The sequence below is a fragment of the Lycorma delicatula genome, chromosome 10 (genome assembly GCF_047948215.1).
Source record: "Lycorma delicatula isolate Av1 chromosome 10, ASM4794821v1, whole genome shotgun sequence".
Taxonomy (NCBI): domain Eukaryota; kingdom Metazoa; phylum Arthropoda; class Insecta; order Hemiptera; family Fulgoridae; genus Lycorma; species Lycorma delicatula.
Genome location: NC_134464.1, coordinates 61368623 through 61392344, shown reverse-complemented (window position 1 = coordinate 61392344; position 23722 = coordinate 61368623). Strand labels below are relative to the sequence as shown.

General features: G+C 28.4%; 1 protein-coding gene across 2 annotated transcripts in view; it reads left to right on the top strand.

Moving 5' to 3' along the window:
• Window positions 1-23722, top strand: part of Polr3D (RNA polymerase III subunit C53) — a 60198-nt gene that overhangs the window by 21428 nt on the left and 15048 nt on the right. The window contains exons 5-10 of one of the 2 annotated variants that reach the window (XM_075376541.1): window positions 2021-2150; window positions 6948-7025; window positions 13051-13098; window positions 18026-18079; window positions 19510-19560; window positions 22623-22744. In XM_075376541.1, coding sequence (XP_075232656.1) covers window positions 2021-2150; window positions 6948-7025; window positions 13051-13098; window positions 18026-18079; window positions 19510-19560; window positions 22623-22744 — 483 coding nt within the window. The remainder of the gene's footprint in view (window positions 1-2020; window positions 2151-6947; window positions 7026-13050; window positions 13099-18025; window positions 18080-19509; window positions 19561-22622; window positions 22745-23722) is intronic. The other variant, XM_075376542.1, reaches the window with a different exon arrangement.

Genomic DNA, 23722 nt, shown 5'->3' with positions numbered 1-23722 from the left:
TATTCTAATTTATTTATAAAGATAGATATGAATTTTTACTTATTTAATTAAATTTTAAAAATTAATAATTATATTATTAAATTTGGATTGTATTTTAATAATTTGTGAAATATATATGTGATTGCATAACTGAAATAATATTATATTCTGTATTTGAATGGGCTATAGATATTGATCGGAAAGTGAACATTTTTTCCAGTGGCCCATTGTAGTGGCTCAGTTGATCAATTTAGGAGTATCCTTATTCTCTTCCTTTTAAATTCTCTTCATGACCTTTTGAGAGTTTCCAAATTTAATTCCCTCACTTCTTTTATATTTTATAGTTTCTTCTCCTCTTCTATATCACATGCTCAGTTATTTTTAGTGTTTTAAGTTTCTCTCAGAAAAGTGTTCTATCTTTAATGTCTTATATGTTCAGATTTAATTGCTTGAAGTCCTTCTGTTTACTGTTCAATTAATCTGTGTTCACCTTATATTTTGATAGTAAAATTACTAGACAAATTTATAATTTATTATAAATCTCATTTATTCTATTTAGATGTCCGAAAAGAGTCAATCTTCATTTGTTCATTACGTGAAGTATGTTTTCGAGTACATTTTGTTACTAAATCTTCCACATTTATTAGTCATTTAACAAAGCTATTACACTACAGACCTTAAAAAAACTTGTTTTATGTTACCAAATTTTATTTTACATAGAATAACTTAAAAACTAGTGAAGTTACAGTTCTGGGACCTGTATCTTACTTCCCAGCTCAAATTATATAAAAAACCACCAACTTTATTCTTAATTTGGTTCCCAAAATTTACAGTAGGGTTCTTTTTATTAGAAAAGCTGAAATCCAGGCGAAATCATTCATTAGCAGTAACTAGAAAACAAACCGTTTCCAAACCTATGTTTATATGTACATTTTCATTATTTTCACCAATAGAACATGTCTTGATAGTTGCTCAGTTTCTTCGTGGGACAGTCTGTACATTATAATACACTTGAATTTTTTATGCAATGAAAAGTAACTATCTTTTTAACACGTTGTTTACAGTTGTTTTAGAAATGCCCAACTGTCTAGAACGCACGGATTTTTTCAGCTACACTAGAAACTTGTACATATTTCAATTATTTCATCAGACACTGATGGCCATCCTGGACATGTTTGCTTCAGTAGTCTCCCTGTTTCTTCGAGTTTGTCCCATCGGGTCTTCATTGTGTACACAATGGTATTCACACCTAATACATATAACTGACTCAAACATAGCAAGCCACAACACACATTTCACCTTCCCCGTGCACCGATGACTAACATGAACATACTGCTTGCATGTTCTGGAAACACAACATACATGCACTAGCTTTCGCACATATAAGCTTGGAGTCTTTCTCTTTCATTTAACGTACAGTTCATCTCTCTGCAGTGCTTTTTTATGAAGCTATTACCTTTAAAACCTTACTATTATTTTACAGCCACACTGTTTATTTTGTACCCATTTGATTCAAATGGATCGTTGTCCGTGAATTGTGTTTCCTGCACTGTAGTGATTATTATATTCTCCTCAAGAAATTTTTAAGCTTTCCCACTTTCAGCAATGATTGGACTTTCAGAGCTGCAACTGTAGTTAATCTCTCTGAATCTAATTGTATTTGATGTTATTGTTTTTTTTCTGGTATTTTATGTTAACTTATTTTCAGAGTTGTCCAACTCAACTTTTAATTCTTCATGCTGTTCATCCCAAAATCCAAACATACATTTTGCATTGATGTGTCACCATCAATAGAGGATTGGATCCTTCTTGGGGTAACTCTTACACAAAGTATTTTCCATAATTGATTATATTATACTTATTTGTTTGAACAGTCTTCCAATTAGTGAACATTTATTATAATAATTTCTTATTAATTAATATATATTACATTTTACATTAACTGAATTGATTTTGCTTTTTATTTGCTTTTATTTTAAATGATTATGCAGTTATTTTTATAAAAATGAAAGTTTTAACTATTACAGTTTTCTTTTTTTAGGAAAATATTAAAATAGACAAGAATGAGGAAGATATGATGTTAAAAGAATTACTCCGTGATGATTTTGTTGATGACCCAAATTTAGAACCTGATTATGAGAACTATCCTGTAAAATTACCATTACATGAAGGTAAGAGTTATTCTTTTCTTACTTTAATTATTTGAAATTCATAATTAGCATTTATATATGAAAAAACAGATACTATTTAAATGAAGGCTTAATGTAAGCTACTGCCAGCAAGGTAGAGGCCACCCCATTTATTTCTAATTCCTGCTATGAAGTGCAAGAGGTGCTCAGACTTATTATCATTATATTCTTTTTTATATCCCTCATAATGTATCTGATGCAATATTGGCAGTAGGACGAACTGTGAAGGCATTGATAAGTTTACGTATTACTTATTTTTTAAAAGATTCTTCCAGTTATTTTAACCTCACTGACATATTGTTCACTTTTATTATGTATTTTTGCTATTCATGCAAATGTTCCCGTATTCATCCTATTCCTGGAGTTTGTAGTCCTCTTCCTTCTTTGAAGTCTATCCTCACTATATTCTTCATTAGCTTGAAGCTTTTAATATATAATTTTCTCAGTTATCATTCTTCATCCTTGAAGGGTCAGTACCAGGTTTTTACAAGCAGTATAATTGAATGACTCTTTGAATTGGGTTATTCCCTGAACAATTTCAGACTCCTTATTTTTTGTGTTTATAAATGTTTTCTTTTAAATTTAGCTGATAGATTTTTTTTGAGGGTCGATTGTTGGTTCCGTTTAAAAGAATGAATGTACTTCATTATTCGTTGAAATTCATAGGTTTAACATTTAATATTAGCAAATTTATTGGTGGTAGTAGTATATTTTGTCAGGTGTCAATGTTTAAGTTGTATTTAGGTTACATGGATACTGTTGCTCCTGTACAGTGCATTCTGAAAGTCTCTGTGCAGTATGCTTTAGAATTATGCGGTGCATTAGGTTAGTCAGGTGTTGCTCAGTAATAAACGAAAACGTCTATTGTTGAGTTGTGATTGAACATGTTTCATTTCTTTTATTGGAATCATTAGTTGTGAGAAAAGGAACATATTTTTTTCATCTTTCATTTGAACATATCTTTCGTGAAGGTGACAAGTATACTGATTTAGTGAAGCACAAGTTTTCTGAAAAGTTTCCAAATACTCTGTTTCTCACTGCAATGCAGTTTGAACTGTTATTGAAAAATGACTGTTGAACATGCTGATCAAAACTGATGACCAACTAAACTAAGCAAACAGAAGCTGCTTGATATTTCAGATGCTATGGCCAAAAGTCCATCAAAATTAATGCGTAAGTTAACACAGCAGCAAAATATCAGACTTGTTACCACACATAAAGCTGTAAGAAAAGAGCTGAAACTTTTCCCCTATAAAGTAATGTGTGTTCAAAATCTGAAACCTACAGACCATGCCTAAAGACTAATTGTCAATGGTTTAAATTTTTTAATTGACCAAAATTTCATATGTATCCCCGATGTTATGTGTTTTACAGATGAAGCATGGTTTCATCTGGGAGGGTATATTAATTCACCAAATACATGACCGTGGAAGACAACTAACACCCATGAATTGCACAACAATCTTTACACAAAGCAGAATTTGGAGTCTGGGGTCGATATGAGTAGAACGTGCATTGTGGGTCCAATCTTTTTTTTGAAAATACAGTTAATAGTGATCGTTATTGTGCTGTTTCAACAAACTTCATTACTCAGTTAACAGAAGTGGAGGTCAATCACAGTTGGTTCCAACATAATGGCGCCACAGCACACACAGCTAACAGGCCAGTGACTTTTTTATGAAATGTCTTTGGTGAATAAATCATTTCAAGGGGTTGTGGCCTGCACGATTGCCCAGTATGACTCCCAGATTACTTTCTATGGAAGCAGTGAAATAAGCAGTGTATCATAACATACCATGCACAGTTGACAAACTAAAAACAACATATATATGAGAAACTTCATTAGATCAGTTAAAGTGTAAGAAAACAAATTGGAATGTGTACAGTTTTGTATTGATGTTGAAGTAGGTCATTTTCAACATCTTTTATAAACTATTCCAGTTATTGTAGTATCTGTTTCTGTAAAACAATGAAATAAAAATACTAAATAATAATTAAGAAAGTTTTGTCATTACACTTCCATAATTCCAGTGCAAAGCAACTTTCCAAACGCACTGTATATGAAAATATGTCTTACTTTCTTGGGCACTCAGATCAACAGAAATTTGGGTTTGTGCTGTCACAAAGAGAGAATTATCTAAATGTGTAAGAATTATTTGCAATTTGGTACGGATCCTCAAAAAATGTTCTATTCTTTGTTTACTTTTGATTATTTATTCCAATTTGTTTTCTATAAGTGTAATGTTCTTTCAGGAGATATGAATAATAAGCTTCAGTAAGCCTGGAGTTATGTTATCAGGCATTTTCAACGTTATGCTAGGAAGGATTTCTACATTACTCTCAAGTCTAAATTGTTAAAATTTAAAGAAAGGAGGTAATTTATTCCTGGAACTTTATAAATTTGTCACAGAGGTTGCTCTAACATAACTAGTAAAAAGATTGGTTGTCCTTATTATTCTTAAACGTGTGTTTGTAGTGCATTCAAAGGGCAAAAGTTTGCATACGTAAGTTTCTGTAGGTGCCTCTGTATTAAACTGACTTATTTACTTTAACAATATCCAGGATATTGAATAATCTTTTTGATAATGTTTTTACTTACAAGGGCATGCAGTCAGCATGAGACAGAATTTATTGATTCCCTTTAAGAGGCTGGTAGGAGAGGAGTTCCCAATTTAAATCCAGAATGACAACTTCCAACTTGGCTCCATTTTGGAGTAAACTCCCTCCATTTAAAGATAAGAATTTTAACTTTTCAAGAGATTCAAGTACCTTATTTATATATTTTCAGACACACCAGCAGCAACAGCAGCCAATTCATAGATTCATAATCTGAGGTCAGGTTTGAGTTTGAGTTTCAGGGTTGAAATCTTTTTTTTAACTTTTTTTTTCTTACACCTCTACTAGCGCAATAATATTTTTTTGTTTCAAAGCATTCTACTGGGATCTTACCAATATTATTTCTTTTTTTAACTTGTTTCCTTAAATTTCTTGGGGTGTACCAATTTTTCTTCTTTTGCTCATTTTATTATACAGATAAGTTTTTTTATAAATATTTATTACAAACAATTTTTTTTTTTAATAACACGTGAAATAATTAAATAAATTTATTTTAAGTATCAGCTTGCCTGTTAGAATCACAAAATATTTACATTTCATTTGGTTTTTTTATAATTATCTCCCTATTGATTGTAACAAACATATTGAAAATTACAATAAATTTATTTTTTTAAATCTTTCAATTTCTTTCAATCTTTCTTTCAATTTTTATATATGAAAATATTTGTTAATCCTTCATTCCCCATATGACCCCAATTCCATGTATAGAGCTTTTTAGAGTAATATAATTATTAAATTCAGATAAAATAATAATCAGTAGACATGAGAGACAGAAATATTTTTTCTAGTTTGTTATAAATATTATCGTTATAAATACTATATAATAAAAAGTCATCCATGTTATTATTGTATGTGTAAAAAAGTAAAAATAGGAAATTCAAACTTTAAAAATTTTGATTATGATTCTGGATCAGTTGCTCCTTTCCTAATGTGGCTGTTGCGGCTACTGTGACTGTAGATATAAAAAGTATACAAATAAGCTACTTGAACCATTTGAAAACCTTTGAATAAAGCTTACAGCAAAATAGAGTGAAGTTGGAAGCTGCCATTTTGGATTTAAAATATGGACCTGTGTCCTACTAACATGCAAAAGGACATCAGTAAACATTGTTGTAAGCTTACCGCCAGCCCTTGTTAACTATGTGGATTCAGGACAAGAAATGTTAAAAGATAGTCGTTACAAATGTTCATTGGATTAAAAATGTTACACTTAAGTAGTATTGTTGTATGCATTAAATTTAAAAATATTATTATGCTCTATCAACAGAATCAGAAAATAAAATGTATTAAGCAAAAAATAATTTTAACTTTATCATTCTAAAGGAGCTTTATTGCTGTATAATTACTTGAAATTAATGTGATTTTCCTGATTAACCTATAATCTATTATATGTGTTTCCCTCTATTAAATCAGCAGCTAAACCAAGAAAAAACAGAGTTAATTAACTTCCTTACAAATAACAAGAATACTCTTTTGACAGCATATCTCATATCACCGTAACATCTTTAACATTGAACCTGTAAGCCAATAAAGTTCAGCAGCCAAGTGGATGAAAATGTTATTTGGAAAAGCATATGTAGAATATCTGATAATTAAATTGACAAAACTTTGCAACAGTTACTCTTAATTTGGTTATCATTTCACTTAATATCAGTTACACTTAATACGGTTGATCTAAATGCTTTAAGAGTATTTTCAATGCCTATACACAGGATACGTAAAATAAAACACTGAACGCGCACGATATAATACGCTCACAGCAAAAGATTAATAACTGATTGTGGCTGCTTCAGTTCACAATAATCTGGTACACGAAGAAGTTAAAAAAAGAACTGCAGTGCATATGCAAGAAAAAAGGAACCGTCCAAATATTTCTATAGCTACAATGTAAATATATTATGTTATTGACGAGTCACTTCCATCTATCATAAGGGATAAAATGTTGCATTGCAGTAGAAAAGATAAGTCATAATAACCGATATGTCACAATAACCGTTGTAATTATAAACAATATACATATGTATTTATGTATTAACAGCATACGTAACCAACCAAGAGACAAGTTTTTAGTCACTATAAACAATACTTACTGTATAAGAAAACTAAATAAAATTGAAAAATTTTGATAAATTAAACTTAATAGTTTTTTTCTGTTTGTTTTAGGTAATATATTTATCAAAAATAATCTGAAAAGTATGAAGACTGAAGCTGATACAGTAGATGGTGATAATATTTTGTCAGGTAATTTTATTGCATTGTTAATCTTTTTTATATTCTTTACTGTTATGTGATGTTAGTTCCTTGCACTTACATGTCTTTGTGACTTCCAGAAAGTAAATTATAAAATTTAACTTGTAGTTCTATATCTGTAATTCTGCAATCTTAATTTAACTATTTTGAATATTCTTAATAAGAAGAAACACAAAAGATTTAGCTTTAAAAAAAACCACTAGTAGTCATTGATGTTCTTTTTTTATTATTAGACTTTTAAAAATGTTTTTGATTTCTAAAAGTTAAATATACTGGAATCTTGAGTTATATTGCATATTTTATAAAAAGAACTGATGTAATTGTTTTACATACTCTCTTTTAATATTTATAATTAATATATTATGGATAGCTCAAAAATTGAAATAAAATATACTCTTTGCATGGTGCATGAGTTAGGAAGTGTATGTATGTAAGTTTTATTTTTTAATTAAACTGACAATGCTTTGTGAGTAACATTGAAAGCATTTTATTAGTGGATCTCATTATTTTACTGCGTTGGTAGTTAAATAATTAATATGTAATAAAAAAGAAAATTGGTTACAGATGTATAAAATGCACTTTGCATGATCACTAATAACTTTAAAGTAATTTTCAGTATTGTGTATATAGAGTGTATCACAAAGTTCTCCCAGGACTTTCTAAACCTATTCTACTCTTGAAAATAATGGAATAAGTTCATATAAATGTATGTCCTAAAATGCTTAGTTTGCGAGTTGTGGCTAGTCAAAGATTTCATTTGGATTTTATTTACTCCAATGTAAAGAGATCGTACTGAAGTTTTTATAACATTAATTAAGGAGTGGAATTAGTGATTTCTTATGGATTTTGACTTGAAATCAAATAAAGTAGGTCTCTGAACCATATCTGCAGAATTTTTTGAGAAATCTTGGATGAAAACCAATAAATTAGGGTTAAAATCCCTGTTTTTATGTTTGATTTACAATAACTTTGTTAAATTGATAATAAACACATAAAACTAAAATTTAATTCTAAACAAAATTGTTTAAAATAAGTTGAGTAAAACAAAGAAAAATTAGAATTTTATTTAGATACGGTACATAACTACATTTGTTAAAAAAGTTCTTATTTAGTCTTAACAAAAACCAGATTCATTTTTGGTGATGTGAAAAACTTGTAAAAATAAAATTTACTGTTAAAATTTTTTTTAAAACCTGAAAATTTCACAATTGTAAAATAAAAATTATTTAGACAATAATTTTTTTATTAATGACAAGAAATACAATAAATATTTGAAAAATTATTATTTCAAAATTTGCAATAAAATAACAGGTGATCAACAATGTGCAATATTGTATTAGTGTTTAAGTCATTCTGTAAGGTACATTAAGTATGTTGGATACTGTGAACTGTGCTTTCATTAGTGAAGGTTTACTGTGAGTTTTAGATTGAACATGATCGGTTGGTCATTGAAGTACTGCCCTACATTTTTCCAACAGAGGAATACGTTGATGCAGTATTCATTTTGGGTGTGTGTAATGATAATGTTACAGCTGCTGCAGTAGAATATGAAATACGTTTTTCAAATAGCAGGATTCCAGATCCTAAAACAATTAGCATGACTTTTTGCAAAACTGGTTCACTATCTAGTATTCATACCAGCTACGAACGATCTGTCCAACTTGACACTGTTATTGGTGAAATTATTATCAATGCAGTTCAGCGTAGTCCAGATATCGGTACACAATATCTTTCTAAGCGGACCAGAGTTTACATTCGATGGTTTGGAGACATTTAAACAAAACAGGTTTTATCCCTGTATTACTCATATTACTAGATCAATATTATTTGTATCTTTGTGAGTTGCTGATTAACAAAAGTTTTAGATTTCTGGTGTGTTGTATAAATAAAAGTTAATCATTAAACTATTCCGTTAAGTGAACTCCTGTATACTGGCTACAAATGTTAATTTCAGCCTAATGGTGTAAAATATTCAGTTTTTATTATTGGATTATTTGGTGAATAATCAAAAATTAAAAAGAAACAATCATGCAAGAAGAAGAAAGATAGCATGAATAAATATATCTCAAAAAACAAGAAGATGAATATAAAGGGGAAGAAAATGTTAACAGCAAGGAAAGAATAAAAAAATTAAGAGATGATAAATATAAAGAGGAAGAAAATGTTAAAAAACCAAAGAAAGAATAAAAAAGATTAAGAGAAAGAAGATTATAAATATAAAAAGGAAGAAAACGTTAAGACCAAGGAAAGAATAAAAGGATTAAGAGAGGATGATGAATATAAAGAGAGAGAAAATTTGAAAACTAGAGAACATGTACACAAATTAAGATTTAAATGTAAATTTATTTACAGGATTTTGAAAGTAAAATTATTTATAATATTATTCATACTTGTGATATCCTGTTATGGACTCGAAATGTCAATGATATTTTTGTTCCTTATAATAACGTTATATACAATGAAAGTCTAATAATTTTGAATAAACACAATTCATATTATCCATATAATGGTTTGAAATTTACCTTTGAAATCAATATAAACAGAACAATAAATTTTGTTATCGAAATTAATAAAGATAATTAATTCGTAACGTCAGTATATAGGAAATCCACAACCAATAAAACATCAATACATTGATATTCAAATAATCCTTGGTCACACAAAATTAATACACATACAAACATGATTAATAGAGCGGTTATTTATACACAATATAATAAAAATAAATTAAAGAAATAGATATTATAAAATAAATTGCTAACAATATGGTTATAGTGACTCTTTAATTGATAATATATACAAAAAACAAATTTCAAAAATTAACAATACTACATCTCTAATACCAATAAATGATACACAGAAAATTGACAATGTATATTTAAAATATTTATATACTTATAACAATATTGAAAATGTAACTAATGTTTATGATAAAAATAAATTTAAACCTGCATTTAAACAAATAACCATATAATAAAGCATTTAGAAAACAGTACTCATACTGCTGATTCATATAATTTATACAATTTGTGTGAAATTTATAAAATAAATTATGACTGTGACCTCATTTATGTAGGTAAAACTAGTAGTTTTAAAACCAAATTTATTAGACGCTATAAAAATGGAAAATTGGCTTTATCTAATATTGCTGACCATCTCAATAACAATAAACTACTATTTCTGATATTCAAGCCAATTTGGAAATTAAGAAATATAATATAAATAATAATGATAATCAAAATTTAGACATTTTGGAGAAATATTATATTTATAAATATAAGAGGCAATTCAACTTTGCAGACAAAATATGAAAGAGACACATTTATAAGGGCTACAGTAGATGGCAGCACTTATTCAGATAAAAATAATAATAGTACATAAATCCAATTTAATTTAATTTAAATCCATACAGTACTGTAACATTGGCTAACCAAGACACATAGTATATCTTATCCTATTTATTTATTTATTTTAATTTTATCAATGCTTATCATATTTTTTATACATGTAGTTTTTAATTTGCATAATTTAATTATTTATATATATATTTTTTTAAGTTTTAAATTGTCGTTTTTATATTTTAATTCTTAATTTTCAATTTTAATTTGATAAAAAATTAATGATCAAAAGATTTATAAAAAAATATTATTTAAAAAAATTTTTTATATATATTTTAAATGTTTTTGAGTTTAATATGTAGTTTGGTATAAAAATTAAAAAACGAAAATTACAACTGAAGATGTGGGTGGGTTGCTACGAAAGCGCTATTGTAAAGTTATGAGTAAATTACTTATTTACTTTTTAATTTCTGTACTTAGGTAGATCAAGTTCCAGATTATATATATAATATATATTAGTACAGAGGAATATGGGTCTTGAAAAGACTGACTGTAAAAAAACAAAAAAACAACATATATATATATATATATATAGTAATTGAGATTTGTGTGAAGCACAAACTTTAATGAACTGTGAAATGTGAGTCTCTATCATTGTGTAAGCTGGGTTCAAATCAATCAAATGAATAATATTACAAAAAAGAATAGAATTAAATTTACGTTAAATAAAATAATATTAAATAAATTTAAAACATTTCTGTTTAACAATAATGGGCTTTCCGTGGGGCTGTGTATGAGACTAGAGTGGTGAGGTATGCGAGCACCTCACGGGAAGCTAGACCAATCATCATCAACTGGTAACAAACAGGGTGTCCCTGGGGCACTGTTTTGGGAGGTGCAATGGGATGCTCTTATACTATCTCTTTTGCATGCATCAAGTACACTCTTGATCTAACAGATCATGATTATTCAGAAATATTATCTAATATTGAAAAACTATTTATTAAATCATGTAAATAAGTAATGCTGCATTTCTCATTTGGGCCGCTGCTCATTTGGCGAGCTACTAAATTCGTATGCTTCTTTTTTACTGCAAGCCACTTCCAAGCAATGGAAAACTACAGCTGCTTTTTTTCCAAGAAAATGTGCTGTATTTAGCCACATTTTCTTGGAAATGCATTTAGCATCAAACCAGTCAAATGACTGAAGACAAAAAAAAAACTTCCAAGATATTTTTCAATAGAGGTCTTATTGAAATTGAAGATAACATATTGTAAGTGATTCATAATCACCGCCAAGCAAAAACTACTAATAATAAATTAATGAAAATTTGTATACATGTTCTTACAGTATAACTCCACACTAAGAAAGTTTTTTTGAAATTTCAAATTTAAAAGGGTAAAATGGAAACAATGAAATTTACTATTTTTTTAATTTCTCAGTAACAAATGAAGCTTGATGTTTTTGCGTGTGTAATTGTCATGTGAATATCCAAACACCAATTTCTAGATTTTTTGAAATTCCATGTTTCAAGTTAAAATGGATTTTTGAATTTTTTTTTTTGAAACTGCTATTTTTTCAATTTCTCTGTAACAAATGCAGAAATAAACCTGATTTTTTGTAAGTAATCTTCATGTGAATAAACAAATTTCTAGATTTTTTTTAATTTGAACTTGAAAGGGGGTGAAGAAAGGTAAAAAAAAAAAAATTTAAATAATGATTGTAAATTTTCCCAATCACAACTGTACTAAATGAGATATTTAATAGATTTGGGCTTTCTTCAGATAAATATTCAAAACCCATTTTCGGGCTTTTTTGAATTTGAATATTTTAGGGGTGCGAAGGTATACAGCAGTGTGGTTCAACCGACACAGCTACTGCTACCATTACTGTATGTGTACTGGCTTCATCTGCCTCCAGTTACTTGACTAAAAAACATAAAATAAAAAGATTGACTGATGTGGAAAACACAACGATATAGCACGAGCAAAGATGTGATGGAGAGCTAATCAGTTATAAATATTATATCAGTCGTTGCATTACCATAATTATAAACATTAAATCATGTGGCTGCTGATCACTTATTTTATTTTGAGATTAAGTATATGCAAAAGATTCTTCTAAAAAACAAAGTCATTAAGTAGACCTTTCTGGTCAATAGAATGCTGGTTAGCATTGCTTATACAGTAACATTATCTTAATAGGTTTGTATTATTAATGAAAGAATTAGAAAATATTACAACTTTTTCAATGAAACATTAATGAAAATAATTATTGATGCATTATAATCATGTTTCTTCAGACATTATGTAAGAATGAAATTATTTACACATTCTTAAAGAAATTTTTCAGTGATTTAAGTTTTTTAAATTATTTAACAATTTTATTTGAATAACTAATTTTAAGCATGTTGTAAGAGGAAAAAATTGTTTTTTGTAATACCGTGTTTGACATATTTTTTACCACATGTCTGCTGTATTTGCTAACTTTTTAGTTGGGAAATTTACAGCTTTTACTGTAATAAATCTTCTTAAATACTTGCTCTACCTTCATTTCACAAATCTAAGATTTATTTGTTATAAAGTTTATTGGCTACTGTATATATTTATTTTTTAATGGTTTGTATAACTTTTTTTTGTTTTTTTTCTCATTCTTTATTACCATTTTTTCTTGAAAAGGTGAAATAAGGATTAAAACTGAACCAGGACTAGACCTCAATAATTCAGGTATGTATGTATTGTTTTTTGTTTATTTTATATGTAATCACTGTTATTTATTACTACTTATTTTTTTTATTCTTATTTAAAATGTATCATTACTAACACCAATGTTATTCTATTAGGATCTTTTTATTTTTGAGTTCAGTAGGTCAGAAGTGTTTAATATAACAATTTATGTAAATTCTGTTCTTTAGCATCAGTCATTCTCAAAATATTTAATTTTTGTTCTTGGTTGAGTGAACCATTGTCAGTTCATAGCCTTGTAAGCACTGAACTATCGCCCTGCCTCAGCCGTCAGCCATCAATGTACTCTGGGTCATTTTTCATTCCATCACATCAACCTCTGTTTGGGCCTTCCTCAAGTTATTTGGCTCAAACCTACCCCTTAGTGCACCTTTAACAATTTTATTCTCTTTTCTTTTTAGATCATGTCTCGATGACCTTATTTTTTCACAGTCACAGTATCTAGTTTAATTCTAATCTCCTGATTCACCAGTTCTATTTTGCTCTACTGAATCGAAAGGTTTTCTATAACACTTCATTTTTAAAGGATACAAATTTTGATTTCTCATTAACGTTCATATTTATCTGCCTGATATATAATCTGTTTAATCTTATGACAGTTTTGTTTATTTTAATATCTTTGACAAAAATTTTGAATTAACTATTTAATTTTACTCAGATGAACATTGTTTAATGATTTTAGGTGAGATGAATCTCCTTTATATAATTTTTACTATTAAGAATTATTTTTAAGTATTCTAAACTTGCTTCATAAACCGGATGGCTTCATTGAAATTGGCTTATATTATATAATATTTGTAAATAAATATTATATGTAATAAAAGATATTTTGATTTTTCAATTCTAATTTCTGATGATCATAAAACTACAAATAAAAAGATAAACCTCAAAAAGTTAAAATGCCCACTCAAAAATGATATAATTCCAGGTACCTATTAGTACAAGTTGTGTTATTACTGGTTCATACACTCAATTAAAATTTGTCTTTTTCTTTAATAGAATCTCCTAAAATTTACTTCTGTGAAACAAATCCAGATATGTACCTAAAAAGTAAAAACTTAATCTGATTTATGATAGTAATCACTTTCTAGAAGTGTTTTTCTCCCACTGACTTTAATGGAATTGAATATTGTTAATGTTTAATTAACATTTAAATATCTTTGAAGGTTGTTAAACAAATATCCTTCTGTTCATAACCGAGTGCGTTATTTATTTCTTAAAAACCAAATGTTGCATTTTCTATCACTTAGAAATTTCTTTAAATGTTTAATGTTGCTTGTTTCTTTTTTTATTACAAACAATTTTCTAAAATTACTTTTAGGCATGGTAAATATGTATGTTTATTCATTTTACTGTTTTTTGTATGTTTGTGTATCTCTTTTATTTTTTTTAAATTTTCTTATAAATGTGAAATAATATGGATAAAACTGAGCCAGGACTTGAAGTTGATATAAATTAGGTACTAACATAGTTTTTCCTTTATTTGGTTGTTGTATTTTGTGTTAGATGTCATATTTAAATGATTGTATACTCCTTTAACAGTATAAAATGTACTACAGCTGACCTAATAGCACAAGACATCACTTATCTGTTATAGTAATGCAGATTTTTTTATTGTTCACTTTCATATTCGATGCTTACCCAGTAGACGTAACATGCTTGAAAGACTTGTTGCAGATTATTACCCTGATGTAGGTATTTAAATGTGCATTGGCTTAAGGAATAGTGGTTCAGTTATATGTTCTACATTTATATAATCTAGATACCTTGTATAATCATTCTGCTTATAACAGTCCTATATATTGTATAGTAAGTCACATGAATTTAAAGAAATTGCTTTAAATGGATTTTTTTCTAATAAGAATATGGAAGTATGTGCTATTCTGTTTGTAAATTTGAATTTGATTATAGTTGCCTTTTTTTGTTCTCGTGTGAGTGATATGAAGATCTTAATGGATAAGCTTGATGTAAGTTTAGTTTAGGCAAGTAGGAGACAAGTAACATTATCCTCTGTATTGATCTGAATGTGAACACAAACTAAAAGAGTTCATTCAGGAAACTATCTGCAACATCATTAATTCATGTATGTATTTTTCATCTGTTTTACGTACTCAACAGAATTCTTGTTTAGACTATACTTTCCGCCGTTTCCCTTTAATGGTCAGTGGTCAGAGTGACTGATCATTGGATCATGTTACTGTTTTCGTATCATTACATTTAAATTATAATATGAGTAGGAAAGGTAAAAATGATCTTAAGGCAACTTACCAGTATTATTGGGATGATGACATCTTGTGGTTTATATGTTTATTTACAAGTACTGATTTGAATTCCTTGACAAATTATATTCATAAAAATTCTCTTTTCGATAATTTTTTCTGTAGTATCATAAGTTGTTTTGATAGTGGTTACCCAGTTAAAGAATTATGAACTATCAGTAAGAGATAAAATCCTATTTTCCATTTTTTCAAAAATGTTTGAAAGCCTAATCTATTAACAGATTCTCATTTCTTTGATGATATTGACCTACTTACCTCCAATCAGTTCAGTTTTTGGCCTGCATATACAGTCACAAAAGCACTGGAGTATATAATTTAATTGTGTTGATACCTTTGAAAATAAAAGATTTGCAAATTTAGCCTTATGTGATTTGACAAAGGCATTTGGTATTGTCTCACAAGTTTATTTTTTGTAAGTTTGGTTGTGGCATTTTTAATTACTTGAATAGCCTTACTGCTTTTCAAGTCATATTTATCATAAAGGAAACAAGTAATTTGTGGAGTGGGATCTTTTTTTAACCGAAAGAAGTTTACCTAGGTTATTTTTCAAAGATTCATTCTTGGTCTGCTTCTTTTCTTTGCGATAGTAAAAAATTGTTCTTTTAATTTGTCTCTGGAACCTATATTATATGCCAATATTACACTTTTTTTATATTTCTAGTTGTTGATTCTCAGAGCCTTAAGCCTTAGAATTAGGCCAAGGAGTAGGTTTGTATAAACGGCCTGCATATTAAGGCCAATGTACATGTCCAAAACATTTTATAATGTCAGAAAAAGGCAGAAATTCCAGTGAATTCTTGTACTTTCCTATTATTATACACCTTAACCTTTCAAATAAAGTTTAATTTTGTTGAAAGAGGTAGAAGTTGCTTAAAGGGAACACCTATAATAGAAAATCTAGAGAGGCACTGTTCAGAAAGCTTTTTAAATTCACTGCAAATCCTTTGCTCAACAGCGAACTACAAAAAATTGTATACGAATAAAGACTTAAAATAGGAATACGTGTACTTCAGAAGATATCATTTATATTATTTGTAGAATTATTTCTTGAAGTACTTAGTGGCATAAGTCGTTATTACGACCATTCTGAACCCCCTTTAAAATTCTCAGAATTGTCAGATAACACATTTAATTCACACTTTTCTATACATTTTATTAGGATTTGAACAGGTTATTAGTATTTTTTTAAAACTTAAATGTGAATCTTAATAACTGAGAATTTGGAAACCAGTTTAAATATTTTTTATAGATATCTCTTTTAATGTACTATAAATACACTCATATTATATTACTTACAGTTTTCCTTCTTGCTTTATCCATTTCATTTTATCTTATATAATTAAGAAAAGAGGTTTAAGATTAAGCCAAGATAAAAGACAATATTAACATAGTTGTACCACTATTTTTTGATGTTCCTTTATTTATTACATACTTTGTAAAGCCTATTTTATTATATATTGTTTTAAATATTTTATTTTACGCATTCTATTTATCATTCATTTAGCATTCTTATGTTTTTAACTAACTTGTAGATGTTATAGCCTTCATTTATTTATGTGTTCTGTATATATCTACGATAGAGTAATATTGATACAAAAATTTGCATGATATTTTGAGGACCCAGGTCACTTGATTGTTTGACGAGGGAACGTTTAAAAGTGATTGCTTTGGGTTGCCATAAATGTCTTAAAAATTTGTTTTATTCAAAATGAAAATATTAAATATTTGCTACAAATTGCCATTCAGCAGCCACTTTGAAAGCCTAATGGTTTTGCCCAATTTTATATAGACCAACAAAGACATTCTTAGGTTAATTTGTTTTGAATTTGTTCATTATAGACCAACAATTAGTAAACAAAAATTTTAAATATTGGTAATGTAATAGGAGTACAGGCTGCATTTAAGTAAATAAGATGTAAAATATTCCTATAGTGATTATATTCACTTATTAAAAAAGTCTAATTATAAACTGACTCCACATAATATATATATATATATATATATATATATATATATATATATATATATATATATTTATTTATTTATTTATTTATTTATTTTGTAAATTAAAAAATGTCTTTTATTTTGTAGCTTATAGTTGTATCATGTTCTAGTAACGTTATAAGATTATTTGAAAGATTAGAAGCATTAATTTTTGTTTCATTGTCACGTGATATTTTGTGAATGCATCTGCTGAGAAGTGACTTATCCTCAGGCATTCAGCAAATCGAGTTAATGAAGTGATCATTTCATTGACCATTTTTTTTCAATAATTAATTCGTCTGAAATGATAATGGTAATTACTAATCTGTATGCTATTCTAGTCAACCAGTGTTCAACACCCCATCCACTGACTTCATATAATCACTTATTTCTTACTGAGATTATGTGTAATTTTTGATAAATCTTATATTTCGTGTGCTTCCATCTTAAAACAAAAATTATAGCACTAACTGTAAGAAAAAATTATTTAAATACTCTGTACTTGTTCCTTTTCCATTTTAAAAAAATCTACATACTTAAGTAATTAATAAACTGAAATTATTTCTGTGTATATGTTTATTTTATTGTTTGTGTCTGTTATTTTTATTTTTGTGTTCATGTTTTATCTCAATTTTGTTCATATAAAGGTGAAGTAATAAGAATTAAAACTGAGCTGGGACTTGAAGATAGTGTTAATAAAGGTATATTGGAATTTTGTTAATAACACATTAATTTTAACTGCAGTAGGTCATAAATTTATACTGTATGTTCAGTCATTTGAATTGTTAAAATCAATTGATTGGCATGAAACTTTGCATTTTATATAGAATTTATATGTCATTCACAATTCTGGAGTCATTTTTAGACATAATGGCTGTGGCAAAGTAGTTCACCTAAATTAAGGGGTTTCTTATGTTTATGTATAAATTTGTTTGTTATTCATAAAAAACTATTAACTGGCTTAAAGCATTCCAGATTTAATAGAAGCATATCTTGCACTAGGATTCAATTCCTGACATGATTTGTAGAATTTGTGTGTAATAATTAAATGAGATGCAGTCAAAAACTCTGAAAATAGGCTTGCAAAAGGAAAGTCAATTTGTTTGTGCTATCCTAAATAAATCACTTTGTGTAGTGACAAACTGCTTCCAGTGTTTCTTCGAGCATTGGAATTCTCCAGTATATTGCTGTCTTTTAAGTTTGTTGAGATGTTTTTGCAAGTGATATGCTGCATTTTTATAAAGTTTCAATACAGCTATTCTGCAGATTGAGCTTTAGTAACAGGGAGGAAGTTGTAAGAGACAAAATCCAGCAACTACAGGGGGAGCGGTGTAGAGCACCAGTTGTGTTGTGTCACTATCAAAATCTCTTTTGTTTTGTTAACACTATGAAATTTTCAAGATAAAACACACCATCATACTTTCACCATTGTTCAAATTGTTTGTCCTGAATATTCTACCTGTATGCTTCAGAACATTGCAGTAGAATTCTGCATTGATTGTCTGATTCTTAGGAAAAGATTTGCATCACATAACCCTAAAAATCATGTTTTTATGTTTATGGAGGGTTGTTCAGAACTCTTGTTTTGCAATTTTTTTTTCTCTAAGTGATTGCAAGTTTCAGTAAAAACACCATGCCCAACTCGTCACTTTACTGCCATAGGTCTGTTGATCATTTCACAGCCTTCCTGGTGCAGAATTCTTTCCAAGTTTGTTGTTATTTCTCTGTTCTTAGCAAATTTACAAATTTGTGAACTGATCATATTTTTAAGTGCTTTATTCATAGACTGAAACAAAACTCAGCATGTTAATGTTAATAACTAGTAGTCATGTGATAAAACACCTGCTAGCTACAGATTGTAAGAAGGTATTCTTTCCATGTGTTTTTAATTTTTTTTTTTTTTTTACTAGATGTGTTATATTTTCTTGCATACTCAATGTTAAATTTCCTTCAGTCAGTAAAAAGTTAAAAATTATAGATTTTAGTGTTAGAAACTTCCTTAAAATTTTATTTGTCTTTATGTTCATTAGATATTGATGTACTGAAATTACTAAGAGTTATATATGTTTATGAATTATTGTAATGTTTTATGTTTGTGTTCACTGTTTATTTCCATTTTTTTCTTATAAAGGTGAAATAATAAGAATTAAAACTGAGCCAGGACTTGAAGATGATATTCAAGGTATATTATTTTTTTTTATTTGTTTCTTACTTCATTAAGTTTCTTTCCTTATATCTGTTATTATGTATATTTAATTCTGTGAAATTTTATCTTACTAACATTGTAATTATTATCTGTGTCTTGTGTGTTATGCATAGTAATCTTACATTATGTCTCAAACAAACTAGATTGATAGATTAAAATATTTTTAAGATTATTTGGAATTTACCTTGACAGCTTTAAGGTATAGCTGTATTGACCAAGTTCTAAAACATTTGGATTTCATGAAATGTTAAAGATTTCATCTGTAAATATGTTGCTGAAAATATATGATTTTAAAATCCAAATGTCAGGTACAGTGAGAGTATTGAAAATGAGCCCTTTATTTATCCCATTATTAAGCATAATGGTAGTGTAATTTTTATCTGCGTCATAGGAGATTCTCATTTTGTTTCTCATATTGCTCACTTGTTTGTTCTTAATTCTATTAAACTATTTGAAATATATAAATGTTTTCTCATATTTTTTCCTGTAGTTTGTATGCAGATGGATTGGCTGAACACAAGTGAGATCATATTTAATAAAAAAAAATTTATTTTCTGATTTCATATCCATATTTTTTGCTGCTCGTAGCATCATGTGAATAGATTTATCAAAGTATCATCAGCTTCTATTTATAAACCATTTTTCATAGATTAGCATGATGATATTTTGTAAAAAAAATATTAAATATGCTGGTGTCTCAAGTTTATCAAAATTTGATAAATCTAAAACTAATTGGAGTTAAAAGTGGTGTTTATATGGATGGAAGCAGTATATGTTCTTGTTTCTATTGATTTATTATGTTTAGTTGTATCACTTCAAAGTAAATTTTTTTAATAAAAAAAAAAAAGAATTTTTACATGGCAAATTTACTCATTTAACACTGTCATTATATGTATTTGTATATTTTTACATCTTGCATTATTTTACTATCACTAGAATATTTTACCTTGTTATAATGGTGTTCAAAAAGTGATGCAACCATATGATAAAATGAGTAAGTTACAATAGGTGTTGAAAGTAGCCTCCATTATGTGATTCACATAATTGAATACAACACTGCCATGCTCTAAAACACATGTTATAACGTTTTTTGTGAAATTGCAGCAACTTATCATACATTATGCTCTAAGTTGGGGAATGGTATGAAGATGAGTTTTGTAAGCAGCATCGGTATCTTCACAAGAAAAAGATAGGAAGGGATAAATCAGGAGACCTAGGGGGCCACAACCCATTCAAAATCACCAGTCCATGAAATCACTGATCCAAGAAAGTCACAGTTTTTTTGGCTGTATGAGCCTGTGGGCCCAATGGTCTAAATAAACCCATTATCCTGCTGAAACCACATGTACTTTAGCCAGTATACAAGTACAGTGTTTAAAAATTGTTGCACCATTTGTATGTAGTGCTCACTGTTCACTGTGCCAAGAAAGAATGTCATGAAGATTTGCCTACATGACATTACACACCAAACACCCACTGTTAGCCCGTGCAGAGGAGACTCATGCGGCTGAAGTGGATTTTCTGTATGCCAAATGCATGAATCCATCGAGGTGGAACTGTGCCTTGTTAGATCAAAACCAATCATCGAGTTCTTCCCCATCTGGCTTAACAGATGACATGTGCCACTGACAGAAAGCTACGTTTTTCAGTGTCTGCCAATAACAACTCGTGAATTCTGTATGGATGCATCTTTAAACACTTGCGTATTGCTGTGTGGACACTACCAACAGAGATACCAGACTGCCTAATAAGGTGTCGCACAGACTTCTTGAGACTAACAGAATATGCAGCTTGCATGTCAATCAACGTTTCTGGTGGTAGCACTTTCGGTTGACCACTTTTGGCTGTATCTACCACATTCACTCTGTCTCTTGGAACATGTTGTACAGTCGCTTGATGGAGGACTTGTTTGGAGCATCCACACCATACTTTTCTGTGAAGGCATTCTGGGTCTGGGCATAACTGTCACATCATTAGGAGACAATAAATATTCTCTGCTGCATTGTGTAACCCATTTTCCCTCAATTAAACCTGCAACAAAATAAGGAAATATTTTTCCTTAAGGTTGCATCACTTTTTGAACACCTGCTATTAACAGAAAAATATTCAAGTAATAAACCATCAGTTGCTTCATGACTGAAATAAATAAATAATGTTTATGTGTTTGAAATCAAACACATAAACAGGTGTTCATATTTTATTACTAATAAGCATGGATTCCTGTTAGAAAAATGTTCTGATGGTGAATTGAGATACTAAAAAAATTACAATCATGATGAAATTGATCTAAATACATTATTTTAAATACATTTAAAATGATATAAGTACAAATAATGTAATTTGTACTCAGAATTTTTCACTCAGAACATTTAAAATTTGCTTTCTTAATATGAGAAAATCGTAGGTAAAAAAACTGAGGACTGCAGAAAATAGTTATGAGTAATTTCTAATCGTGTCTTTACATGATAAGTGCAATCTGGCTTAATGATTCATAACTCAGTTCAAAAAAAAATGACTACTCAACAAGTGTATGTTAGAAGATCAGTTCTCTGATCTGTTATTTTCTGGCGAAAGAACTAATCGCAGAGAATTTCATAAAAATTAAATAAATGAATTTAAAAAAGAATTTGTTTATAGTGTAAAATATTTAATTCACAAAGCAGTACACAATCAGATAATATGGTGTACTGTAGTGCACCATACCTCTGATACAATTTGATAGCTGTTTAAAATGATCAAAATGGGTAAATTTGGACAAATTCAGAAGCTTTTCCTTTTTTTAAGTCTGTTAGGATTATATATTGTACATTGGTTTAAGGTAGTAAAAATATTTTAATTTATTCAGTGAATTTGTCAGATCAGGTGATGAATTGTTTTTTTTTTCCCAAAAATGAATATCACCGCTAGTGGCAATCGGACATTTTTGTCTGAAATAAACATCATTTGAGAAATATTTTGTGTTGCAGTTTGTTTGCTTGTCTACTTTAAATGTAAAATTAATCTAATAATGATTATTATCTTTATTATTGTTGTTGCAGGTAAACTGACTGAAATAAAACTTAATATTGATACTAAAATTCCTTCTGATGATAAAAAGCCTAGACTCCCGACTGTAAAAGATTTAATGAATTCAGAAGAACCACAGTTTGTTATGCTGCAGGTATACATGATGTCATTCTTTTCTTTTCATTCTCAATAATAATAATTTTTTATATACTTTAACATAATAAATCAATTTTGATTATAGAAATTGTCATGTAAGTGTATAAATTACTAATAAGGTTAAAATAAATTAAAAAATTGTTATGCAATATTCAGTACCTTCCCTTTTGTAAAAAAGTAACATTTTCTGTGGCACCAGTTTATATTATTAAAAACAAAATTAAATTTAGATAAATTGTTTCCTTTTTTATTATTCTAATGTGTTATTGACCCAATATGGAGTGTAAAAAGTACTTTTTTTTTCTTTTTTCAATTCAGTACAGCAACTTAATGTGCTTCCATTACTTCAGATGCTAAAAAAAAAAAATTGAAGTGGACACCACATGACTTCCTTGTACTCATATTAAATTACACTTACACATATTTTTTAAAATGAAAAACACAAAATTTTATTTCATTAATGACTTCTGATATTTTTTCATATACTTTTTTTATTGTTATTATTGAATTATTATTTAGTGTAAATTTTTTTTACTATCAGAGAGGTTAATAATTATTATTAAATCAATATACTTAAATTAAAAAAGAAATAAAAGCGATGAAGTCAGATTTGAACCAATTCTCTTCTAAGTACCCAAATATTTCATTAATTAAAATTTTATTTGACTATAACTCTGGAACTAGTGAAAATAAGTACCACTTATGATATATTATTGAAAAGCTCTCAATGAGGGCTTATTATTGCAGTTAGAAAAAGTCCAAAATCCAATTTTTTTGGATTTTGGGTTTTTTGGACACTTTTGGGTCCAGTTGATTGCAATCAAATGGGAGTGTACAACTAGACGTTATGCGAGGGTTATTTTTTTTTTCAAGGTCCGATCGGTCACGAAATTAAAACCACAGTGAAAATAAAAAATTTTTTATTTGTAACAAGTACTTACATAGTTAAGCTATTTCTCTACATAGTCGCCACTCC